This window comes from Narcine bancroftii, chromosome 1 (genome assembly GCF_036971445.1).
Source record: "Narcine bancroftii isolate sNarBan1 chromosome 1, sNarBan1.hap1, whole genome shotgun sequence".
Classification (NCBI taxonomy): Eukaryota; Metazoa; Chordata; class Chondrichthyes; order Torpediniformes; family Narcinidae; genus Narcine; species Narcine bancroftii.
The window spans coordinates 232,683,169-232,695,865 of record NC_091469.1 but is presented as its reverse complement, the minus strand read 5'-3'; the positions used below and the strand labels follow the sequence as shown (position 1 = coordinate 232,695,865).

Genomic DNA, 12,697 nt, shown 5'->3' with positions numbered 1-12,697 from the left:
TAATCGGATTGTTTAAAGGAAGCAAACTTCAACTTTGACATATCCACTAATATTACTAAAAGCTAATAATATCAATATATAAAGACTCAGATCAATGTAAATAGGCCCTCTATTAGGAGAAAAAGAAACCACAAAGTAAAGTCTAAATAAAATGAAAATTAAAAAAATATAAAAGGAAACAATCCCTAAACAAAACTTGGGTGTGGATCACCCACCAGTGGCTGATGACTAGTAGAACATAGAGCAAATCTCTCCCCCACCAGCCAAACAAAGAATAACAACAAAATATCATAATGACATAAAAGGAAAGTAAAAATAAAAAAGTTCTTCTATTCATCCAAGGGATTCCAGTCTCAGCGACCCCATTTCAAGAGACCCCATTTCTCCCATTTCTGCCGTTTCTTCCATTTCCAGAACAACCAGATTTTTCTTTTGGAGACAATGGTGGGCTACGTCTTTGTCCTCTTACATCTGGCAACGAGTCAGCAAAACTCATTTCTTCACGCTCATTCTCAAAAAACCGAGATTGAAAGTCTCTACAAAACACCTTCAACACTGCCAGATAACGAAAAGTAGACTTATAACCTTTACGCCACAAAACTTCTTTAACTGAATTAAATCGATGCCGACGCTGAATAACCTCTTCACTCAAATCAGGATAGAAAAAAACTCTACTATTCTGAATCATTAATGGAGCTTGTCGTCGTCTCGCGTTTTGCACTGCTAAACAAAGTATCGTTTCTCTGTCCAAATAATTCAAACATCGAATTATCACGGGTCTCGGTGGTTGACCAGACAAAGGTCTTCTTCTTAAGGCTCTATGAGCTCTTTCCAATACCAGACCTCCAGAGAAAAATTCCTGTCCCAGTATTTGTGGAATCCATTCTGTAAAAAAACGAAGAGGATCTTGTTCTTCCATACCTTCTGGCAAACCAACAATCTTCACATTATTCCTTCTACTTTGATTCTCCAAATAATCCACTTTCCTCTCTAACTCCCTCTCACGTTCTCGCAATTCTTTAACGGATTTTTCCACCTCCAACACTTTTTCTGTATAAGAAGCCACTTGCAGTTGACATTTCAAAAAAGCAGCCTGAAATTGTTTAAAATCCTCACAAACTGCTTCCAAACGTATCTTAACTGTATCCATTCCCAAACTGAGCCTTTGAGACATTTCATTCAACATAGGCTGAATGATAAAGACCTTGTTTTATCTGCTGTTTACATTGTAATTCAGAAAAGCTCAGCCCTGCTTTCTCTTGCGTAGTGGCAGAACCAGGTAACTGCAGCTCCTGCTGCATCTCAACAACAGGCAGTTTAACAGTTTTACTGCGAGTCTGGACTCCCAGCGACGGCACCCCGACTTCCTCAGGGGGCCGATGCTGTTCTCCCCCCACAGCCCATTGTTGCTTCAAAAACTCACAAAAAGGACCAAAATATTCAGATTGGAGTATATCCTGGGGTATTTCAGACAATGAAATCATTTTCTTGCGTGCCCCCTCCATTAAAGTTAAAGTTGGCAGGCTGCCAGGATCGGTATCCACATCGGGGGCACACACACCTTCCTCCTGAGAACGGGTAATTCCAGCGATTTTTTTCAGCTCCCACAGGCAATCTCCGTGATTTAGACTTGAAAGAAAACAAACCTGAAGTCATAGGAGGCTGTTTAGGCTCTAAATCTTCAACACTCCAAAAGTGTAGTTTCTTCAGTACTTGAGGTTTAATCTTTTTACCATTAATAGCCATAACAATTCCTTGATACTTTAAACTAAGTTTTAAAAAATTTAAACCTGAAAACAAAGAGTTAAAAACAGGTTCTTAAAAGTCAGGCCAGAGAGGTCGAGATTACACATCTAGACTCTACACCATCTTGCCACTTCCCCTGAAATGACTAAATTTGAGACTTTTCGTATGAAGGTACCAGAGAAGGGTTATATTTCATCTATGTATCAAATATTACAGGATGGTGTGGATAAAAATGGTTGGGATAGATCTAAAAGTAAATGGGAAGCGGATACTGGTTTTATTTTTTCCGAAGATGATTGGTTACATATTTGTTATGATAATGTAACTAGATTGATAAATGCCAGTTATGCAATGATTAACTATAATTTTTTTACATCAATTATATTTAACACCTGAAAAATTAAAAAAGTATGGTTTTCATGAATCAGACTTGTGTTTTAGATGTGGTGATACGGTTGGAACTTTTTTTTCATGCCGTTTGGTCATGTATATATGGGCTGATATCGCCTCAAACCGTGCATCTTGGCGCCTCACAGTTCGGCGGGCAGCAACCTCCTTTGAAGAAGACCGCAGAGCCCACCTCACTGACAAAAGGCAAAGGAGGAAAAACCCAACACCCAACCCCAACCAACCAATTTTCCCCTGCAACCGTGTCTGCCTGTCCCGCATCGGACTTGTCAGCCACAAACGAGCCTGCAGCTGACGTGGACATTTACCCCCTCCATAAATCTTCGTCCGCAAAGCCAAGCCAAAGAAATATATATATAATATACAATCTTTTTGGAAGAAAATACAATCATTTTTAGAATATCTGTATAAGATTAAAATAGTTTTAGATCCAACAGTATTTTTATTGGGTAGTTTGCAACCTTTAAAAGGCTTGGGATTAGATAAGTTTCAGCTTGCTTTTGTATATTTAGCTTTATCCGTAGCGAAAAAATGTATTGCTAGTATGTGGAAAGATACAAATATGATTGATATTAATAGATGGCATAATGAGATGAAATATTGTTTAATAATGGAAAAAATTACGTATGCTTTGCGTGATAATTATAATTTTTTATTAATAAGTGGTCGTTATATTCAGAATATTTACATTTCAATTTACATTGATTAGATCTTAATATCTATATTTAATTAATATTTTTTCTTTCTTTATGGCTCTCCTTAGGAGAGTTGGCTGAAGGGGGGGTCTCTTTTCTTTTCTCTTTTTTTATATATATATGAAAAATAACATTCATGTTTATGGTTAATTGTTGTATGTGTCATGTATTATTTATTTTTTGAACAAATAAATAAAGTTTTTTAAAAAAAGGCTGGTAGGATACAGGCTGGTAAGTGATAGGTAGAACCAGATGAAGAGGGGATGATGAGTTGAACCAGGTAAAATGGAGGGGTAAGACAAAGATAGAACCAGATGGAAAGATAATTTACAGATCAAACACAGTTTTCAAAGGGAATGAGAAAGGCAAACAAAGGGAGAAGCAAATCTAGATGGACAGGTGAGTGTGAGAGATCACTGGTGTCATAAAATTGAAAAATTCACTCTTCTCACCATTCATTTGTGCAAGATACCCAAGCAAAATTTTAGATGACGTTCATTTGACTGATCTGCAGTAATGGAGAAGGTAGAGGAGACACAGGCTGGTGTGGGAGTGGGAAAGAGAGCTAAAATGAGATGAAACTGTATGCTCACGATTACTGCAGACAGAGTACAAGTCCTCTGCAAAACAGTGGCCTTTTTCAGGGCTGGATGGATGGATTGGTTAACTGATAGCATCTGCAAACTTTTGTGTTTCACTCCAAGATTGTATTAAAAATAGACCAATGCTGGAGGAACTCAGCCAGTCTTGCAATATTCATAGATGTATTACCAGGGTGAAGGAATCCAGAAAACAGCCAAAAGGTGTTAATTGGATACGAGGAAAGGCAATAATTGATTTTTTGGCTCTGTGAAAGGAGACAGGGAAAAGGTAGGGGAGGTGAAGGGGGAGAGAGAGGGAGAGAAAGAGAGAGTGTTGTTAAAAAGTGGCAAAGTCTACATGAATGCCATACAGTTGGAGGGACCCCAGATGGAAGATGAGGTGCTGTTCCTCCAATTTGTAGGTGGTCTCAGTCTGGAAGTGCATGTGACCATGGACAGAGCTATCAACGAGGGAATAGGATGGGGAATTGAAATGGATGGCCCCTGGGAGAACCAAAGAGCAGGAATAACCTCAAGAAACAGAAGAACTACACACGCTGTAATTTTGAACAAAGAGCCACAGTGATACAGGTCATAGAGTGGAAGCAGGCCCTTAAGCCGAACCTCTCCACACCAGCCAAAATGTCCCACCCACACTAGCACCACCTGCCTGCATTTGGCTCATATGCCTCGAAACCTCCCCTCCATCAAAAGGTTTCTTAAACATTGCAATAGTTCATGCCGCAACCATCTCCTTTGGCAGCTTTTCCCATACACCCACTTCTCTTTGTGTGTGTAAAAAAAGTTTCCTCTCAGGTTTCTATTAAATCTTTTTCCTCCCTCCCCACCTTAAACCGATGCCCTCTGGTTCTCCATTCCCCTATTTAGGCCGAAAGACTGTGGATTCACCCAAACTATTCCTTCTTATGATTTTGTACACCCGAGATCAACCCTCATTGGCCTGTACTCAAAGGAATAAAGCCCTAGCCTGGTCAATCTCTCCCAATAACTCAGGGCTGTTGGTTCTGATAATACCCTCATAAATCTTCTCTCCAGTTTGACAGTATCTTTCCAAGAGCAGTGACCAAGACTGAAAACAGTTCTCCAAAATCTTGTACAACTGCAACATGACCTCTCAACTTCTATACTATGAAGACCAATCTTCCCAAGGTCTTTTTGACCACCCTATCTTTGTGACAGCACTTTCAAGCTACTATATAGCTGTGCTCCACAACACTCCCCAAATCCCTACTATTCACTGTATCAGTCCTACCCATGTTAAACTTCCCTAAAGGCAACACCTCACATTTCTTGGTATCAAATTCCATCAATCATTCTAATACCCACCTCCCCAACCAATCAAGGTCCCGCACCAATTTCTTGCAACTTTCTATCGTGTCATCCAGTTAATTGTTAATTATGCCATGTACGTTTTCATCCAAATCATTGATATAGATGACAAACATCAACGATTACTCTCTAGAAATTTATCAAGTGCAGTTGTCAGGCTCATAGCTTTTTGTCCCCAGACTTTTCCCTGCAGCTTTTTCTTGAATAGAGACAACATTTGCTACCCTCCAAACTCTGGCACCTCAATTGTCCTTAATGATGACTCACAATGGAGTTAATGTTTCAGGTCGAGACCTGAAAGGGCCCTGACCTGAAAAGTTCACTCTCCATTTCTTTCCATGGATGCTGTCTGGCTCACTGAGTCTCTCTTCCAGCTTTTCATTGTTTGAGTTGGAATAAATTGCTTTTTTTTTGTCAGTAGGTTTCAGTCAGTTACCTGCCACAGGGATTTGTGCAGGAACCTCAACTGTTTACAATCTATGTCAATAATTAAAGGTTATTGACGGCATTGAGCTTATATGCGTGAGCTGAGTGAAGAAAAAGGAATTTTCACACCAATGTGAACAGGTTAAGGACTGGCGGAAAATAGAAAACATAAAAATTGAATGGTGTTGTGCTTCAAGATTAAAACTGGGTACTCATTTCCAAATCACATTGATTTGAGCTTCCATATGGTACTTGGAAGGAAGATTCCAAAGACTACTGAGTAAAAAAGTTTCTTCTAATCTCAACACTAGGCCTTTGTTTTTACACTGGTTGTGGACAATCCAGTAGAGATTTCATCCCTATACCTAGTTTTTAAAGCCCCATAAAAATCAGACCAATTAATACCTCCTCATATGAAAAAATCTTTCATCCCAGGAATCAGTCTATTGAATCTTCATTATATCCCCTTTAACCATAGGTTTAAAAAAATTAAAACGTCAAAAAGTTTTCCTTAAACAAGTTAGTGATCTTTCCTGTAATACCTAAATAAATGAACTGATTTTTTAACAATTTTAAAAAGGATTGAGGAATCAAAAGAGTGGGAAGATTAATTCACTCTTCTGCAAATTCAATTTGTAACCTGACAATTGACCAGCATTAAGAGATATTTTATGGATAATTCCAGCTCTAGAGATTCCTAAAATATAAACCTATTTAAGGAAAATTTTTTTATTTTATTGAATCATGTTAAGAAATCTTTATCACAATGGTCTCCTCTTTCAAGGGCATTAATAGGGAGAGTTAATATTATTAAGATAAATACCCTGCCTAAGTTATTGTATGGTTTTCAAGCTGTCCCAGTATTTGCTCTTAAATCTTTTTTGGATTCATTTGACTCAACTATTTTTTCTTTTATATGGAAAAATAAGCATTCCTGCTTGAAAAAAATCAAAATACTAAGAAAAATGGGGGCTTGGCGTTACCCAATTTGAGACTTTATTACTGAGCAATGAACATTATATTGTAGTGGCACACCGCGGCGGCAGTCAGGCTGATGCTCCAAGCGGTGAGCACAACCTAGGACCAGCAGACTGCGCAGTGGCACTGGACCAAGAAGATGAACCAGCAGTCAGACGGCTAAGGCAGGATAGGGGCCAGCATCCCCAACATGGCACTGGCCCCGCTGCACAGCCAACACCGCGCAAGTAAGAAGGCATCATCATGTAGGAATGTGCCCACGTGCAGGAGTCCCTCTACTGTTATACGAGCGGTGACGTGAGGAAACTGGGGCAAATGGCGGGAACAGGAACATGTAAAAATCAGGATTTCATCCCTAATAAAGCAGAGCTATACCTGACTACACTCTGTTTGTCTTTACTTCGAGTAGCGTGTGGCTACAATTGCTGACCCTGACTGGTTAAGACGATTTGTAAACCACAACGATGAGCGAACCAGCAGTCCATGCAGTCGCCCTGAAACTGCTAATCTGGACAAATCGACCACACGTGTTTTGATCAGGCTGAAGCGCAGTTTCACATCCGCCAGATCACTGCAAGTCCACCAGTTATTACCAAGTGGTGACCACCCTGGACCAGGACACGGCGAGCCAGGTGGCCAATTTCATCCAAGATCCCCTGTCTGAAGGTGCCTATACTGTTTTCAAGGCTCTTCTCATAGAGACCTTCGGGTTCTCAAGACGCGAGTGAGGAGCACATCCGCTCCACTTGGACGGCCCCCATCGGCCCTGATGAACGACGTGCTGGCCCTCATTGGGAAGCATGAACCCTGCATAATATTCGAGGAGGCTTTCTTAGAGCAACTACCTGAGGACGTCCAGTTGCTCCTAGTGAATGCTGACTTCAGCAGCCCCTGAAAGGTTGCAGCCAGAGCGGACAACCTCTGGAAACAAAAAAGAGTGTTCGGCATCAGTGGGGCTCGTCACCAAACCCCACGAAGAGAACTGCAACAACCTGCCGAGAACTGCATTCCCACAAGGGAGGTGAGCCCAACGACCAGTGGTCCTTCTACCACCAGTGATGGGGTTCCAGAGCCCGCCAATGTCGACCCCTCTGCTCATTCCAGGGAAACGTCAGGGGCCAGCCATCACTGATGACCACGATGGCTGGCCAACAGGACAGCCTCCTGTACGCGAGAGACTGTCAATCTGGACGGTGGTTCCTCGTGGATACGGGGGCAGAGGTCAGCGTCCTGCCTCGTTGGGGCAGGAAATCAGATGCAGACAAGCAGGCCCCACACTGAGGGCTGCCAACAGCAGCACCACCAAGACTTACGGCACATGCAGGGTCCAACTACAGCTGAGGGACAGCCACTTTTCCTGGGTGTTCACATTGGCAGCAGTCCAGCAGCCACTTCTCGGTGCAGACTTCCTCTGTGCCCACAGCCTGCTGATGGAACTGAAAGGCCGGAGACTGGTCCACCCACAGACCTTCCAGAGTTTCCCCCGAAGGACGCCAGGCTCCCGGCACCCCACCTCAGTTCGGTGCAGAGACACATGGATGAATACACCAAGATCTCACAAGGGTTCCAGACAGTGACCACCCCACAATTCACCACTGAGTTGGCCTGGCTCAGAGTGAGGCATCACATCCTGACCCAAGGCCCACCGCTCCACGCACAAGCAAGATGACTTTCTCCAGAGAAGCTCCAACTGGCAAAGAAGGAGTTTAAAAGAAGATGGAAGATCTTAGCATAGTACAGTGGTCAGACAGTGCCATGGGCTTCTCCCCTACACATGGTGCCCAAAGCCACTGGGGGGATGTTGGAGACCATGAGGCAATTACCGCCGTCTCAAAGTGGCCACCACACCAGATCATTACCACGTGCCACACATTCAAGACTTTGCGGCGAACCTGCACAGGGCATAGATCTTCTCAAAAGTGGACCTCGTACAAAGATACCATCAGGTCCCAGTACACCCGGAAGACATCCCCAAAACCACCATTATCACCCCGTTCGAATTCTTACGCATGCCGGTCAGTCTGAAGAATGTCGTGCAAACATTTCAGCAGCTGATGGACATGGTGGGCCGAGACCTGGAAAGCACCTTCGTCCACCTTGATGACATCCTAGTGGCGAGCAGGGATCGGCAGGAACACGATGCACTTGCGCAACCTCTACACCTGGCTGAGTGAATTTGGACTGATGATCAATCCAGCCAAATGCAAGTTTGGGTTGGAGACAATCGACTTCCTTGGTCATAGGATAACCAAAGAAGGGACCACACCACTGCCCAGCAAGGTGGAGGCCATCCAAAAGTTTCCTAGGCCCAGCATGACCAGAGGACTGCAGGAGTTCATGGGGATGGTTAACCTTTACCGTAGGTTCATCCCCTCGGCGCCAGGCATCATGCGACCCTTATTTGCCCAGATAGCAGATAAGGCCAAGGATGTGACATGGGACAAAGAGTAGGTGGAGGCCTTTGGGAAGGCCAAGGAAGCCCTGGTGGATGCCACTCTTTTAGCACACCCCAGGGCAGATGCTCCAATGGCCCTGACAGTAGATACCTCAGGAATGGTGATGGGTGGCGTTCTGGAGCAGCAGATAGTAGGGAGCTGGCGGCTGTTGGCTTTTTTCAGCAAACTAAGGTACAGCGCTTTCAACAGGGAGCTACTGGCGCCGCACTTAGCCGTCCACCACTTCTGATACTTCAAAGGTAGAACATTTACAGGCTTTACCAACCACAAGCCCCTCACTTTTGCCCTGGCCAAAATCTCAGACCCCCTAGTCAGTTCATCAACAATGTCATCTATCGAACATCTTGGAGTACACCACAGATGTGCGACACGACACATCTTGGGCAAAGACAACGTGGTAGCAGATGCCTTATGCAGACAGAGTATCCACATGCTGTCAAAGGGAGTGGATTTTGTGGAGCTAGCGAAGGCGCAGCAAGACAACGCAGAGATGTCCCAGTGCAGGATGGCCATCACAGGACTACAACATCCCATTTGGCACAGGTAGTAAGTGTAATGTGGCCACCAGACAGGTCAGACCTATTGTTCCAAAGGCTTGGAGACGACAGGTTTTTGAGTCCATCCACAGCCTAGCTCACCCATCCATCTGGACCATGGTCTGACTGATGGCCATCAAATACATATGGCATGGTCTTCAGAAACACGTCAGCAGGTGTGCATTCAGGGCCAGACAGCAAAGGTGCAGCAGTATACCAGAGTCCCACCACAGCACTTCGAGCCAGTGGAACGGAGGTTTGACCATGTCCACGTGGACATAGTAGGGCCCCTACCAGTTTCACAGGGGTACTGCTACCTGTTCACAATGGTTGATTGCTTCACCAGGTGGACGGAAGCAGTGGCAATGGTGGACACCTCCACGACTTTGTGCGCCAGGGCCCTCATCTCCGCCTGGGTGGCATGGTTCAGCGTACCTTCCCACATAACATCAGAGGGGCCCAATTTACCTCCAGCCGGTGGGGTGCTCAGCTACACCACACCCTATCACCCCCAAACCAATGCGCTGGTGGAGCACTTCCACAGGCACCTCAAGTCCGCACTCAGGGCCAGACTACAAGGGCCCATCTGGGTAGATGAGCTACCTTGGGCACTGCTGGGAATCCGCACAGCGCCCAAAGAGAACTTTGACACCTCATCCGCCGACTCGTCCATGGAGCCCCAGTGGTGGTCCCCGGCGAATTATCACCAATTCCAGACAAGCAACCAGACGATGCAGCAGCACTCCTCCGCAAGCTACGAGAGTGAGTTGGCAACAGGACCCCAACTCCACCAACCAGGCATGGACAAGTGAGGACCTACATACCCAAAGACCTGAAAGACTGAGCATGTTTCATTCGCAGGGGTCCATAACATCCGCCACTCTAGAGGCCGTATGAGGGTCCATTCCAGGTCATATGGAACAACAGCACCACGTTCGAACTAGAGGTTGGAAACCAGACAGAGGTGTTCACCTAGATAGGTTAAAGCCGGCAAACCTAGACTCGGTTCACCCAGTCGAAACACCAGCACCACGTAGGAAAGGCAGACCGCCACAGCCCACAGAGACATTGCCTGCGGGCACCAGAGACAATACCGCCAGTTCTGGGGGGGTGGTGGAAGGGGAGAGTCATGTAGCTTCACACCATAACGTCAATCAGGCCGGTGATCTGAGTGGCGAGCACAACCTAGGGCCAACAGACTGCACAGCAGCACTGGACCCAGCAGATGAACTGGCAATCAGATAGCTAAGGCAGCATCCCCAACAGGGCGCTGGCCCCACTGCAAAGCCAACAGAGAAGAACAAGCGTGTGGGGAAGAAAGTATTATCATGTAGGAAGGAGTGTGCCCGCGCACAGGTGTCCCGCTATTGCTATGCAAACGGTGACATGAGGAAACTGGGGCAAACAGCCCTAATAAAGCAGAGCTATACCTTACTACACTCGTGTGTCTTTACTTTGAGTAGTGCATGGCTAAAAGATCATTATTTTGATACATCATAATGAATATTCAGGTGCCTCAGGATGGATTGATATAGAAATTAAACCCATTCAAATACACTCTCTTATCTCAATATTTGGAGTACATTTGCCTTTTTTGCCCTCCAAACTAACTGATAATTTGGTAGTCAAACATACTTTGCATATTTGGTTCCAATATAGAAAGCATTTTGGTTATCAGAGATTTTTATTAATTAGTCCAATTTTTCAAAACCCTCAGTTCAAGACATTGGATATACTCAATGATCTAGGTTCGACATTCAATCTTTCTTGTCTATAGAGCAAAACCTTGCCTCTTTTGACCAATTATCTACCAAATTTAAATGACCTAATCAACATTTTTTTTCACTATTTACTACAAGTTAGGAGTTTCTTAAAATCCTTAACTTTGAGGCTTCACCAAGACTTCAATTTTAATCTCATCTGGGAAGTATATAATTTTAGACCTAATCAGAAAGGACTACTTTAATCCCTTTATGAACAATTTTTAAGATTTAGGAATAGTTCTTTATCTAACGTTAAGAATGTTTGGGAACTTGATTTTCAACAACTGTTTCCTGAAGATACTATTTTGAAAAGTGTACATTCATCCTCTCTGTGCGAGGCATTCCGAATTAGGTGCTCAACTCCTAAAACAAATTTTAAAAATTCTCTTTAGGGTTCCTTTTTAAAAGTTATTTTCAAAATTTATAGATCAATTATTTTTCCTCTTTATTAAAAAATCTTTTCCTTTTCTTCATTTTTTGAACTATTAGTATTGAAATTAGTAATTGACGCCTGGCTTTGATTGTAATAGCTCAGATAATAGGTTAGAAATTACATTAGTTACAGGATTTTTTTCTTTTTACTTTCCTTTTATAATCGACAGCATGGATCATATGCATCTTGCTTACTATATGTAATTTTCATTTACTTTTACCTAAATTTTATCATTTGTATTTAATACTATCATTTTCTCAAAAAGCCAATAAAAAGATGGAAAAACAAGTTAAAATAAAACCTTGAAAACAGATCGAAGTTATTTATCCCAGTCTAGTGACATTAAAGGGTATCATGATCAACCAACCCATAATTGCATAGTTTTTAAAAAAATGAAGCACACACTAAATTTTGGGGTTTGATGAGGGGAGTTTTAGTGAGGGCACGGATGGTGAATAACAATTAAGCGGGTGGAGTTAACTCGCGTTCTCTTATTGCAGATGCCAGAAGTGGATGAAGATGCTGTCAAAAGCCACATTAACGGAATCCAGCAACCAACACCCTGAAATAAATTGAGATGGACCAGTGCTGACCACCGCTGTTCAGGAATCGTTTAGACAGTGGAAGCCACTGGCAACTGAAGGCATTAGTTGAGTGCAGGACGGTGCAGAACTCTGGTCCAGTCACCTCTGCCACACGCGGAAATGCCCACCAGCCCGGTCTCAGCGGTGATCGCCGAAGATCGGGCTGTTCGATCTGCAACACCGGCAGCACAGACTTTATCCTAAATACTCGCCAGTGGTTCCGGCCGCGTTCTCTGGGGCGGCCTCCCCCGCAGTGTTGGGTGGGGCTGGGGGCGGGGTGGCCGCTGCTCTCTCTCCCCAAGGCCCAGCTGTCGGTGCCCGGAACCGGTTCTCCGTTGTCCAAGGATCGCTGCAATCCCATGACCTTGCCGAGGCCGCATAACCGCCCACCGCCGACGCGTCTTCGTGACCTCGACCGCTCAGCCCCTCACGGAAATCTTGCGGCCGCCGCGAATACATCGAAATGGCGAGGAATGTCACACGGGGAGCGTCGGTGGACCAGAGAGCGACGCCCACCCCACCCCAATAACAGGAAATGATCTCACACCGGAAATAGAATCGGGAATTCTGGGAACTGTAGGTTGCGACGAGAGCACCTGCCTCTTGCGGCTACAATGGCTCAACATGGTCATTCACTTCACAAGAGGTGGGAGGCCTTGATTTATCATGGCTGGGATTTCGTTCCTGCAGTGTTGGAGGCGATGGAAAATAGTGAGGGGCAGAGTTGTTTGTTACAAGGTG

The 12,697-nt window shown here is 44.3% G+C and overlaps 1 protein-coding gene across 3 annotated transcripts in view; it reads right to left on the bottom strand.

The window, feature by feature from the left end:
* slc25a46 (solute carrier family 25 member 46) overlaps nt 1-12,493 on the bottom strand; it is an 85,937-nt gene extending 73,444 nt beyond the window's left edge. For all 3 annotated transcript variants that reach the window (XM_069892727.1, XM_069892743.1, XM_069892733.1), the window contains exon 1: nt 12,169-12,493. In XM_069892727.1, the coding sequence (XP_069748828.1) occupies nt 12,169-12,415 (247 nt within the window). In that variant the 5' untranslated portion in view covers nt 12,416-12,493. The remainder of the gene's footprint in view (nt 1-12,168) is intronic.
* Between the last annotated feature and the right edge of the window lie 204 nt (nt 12,494-12,697).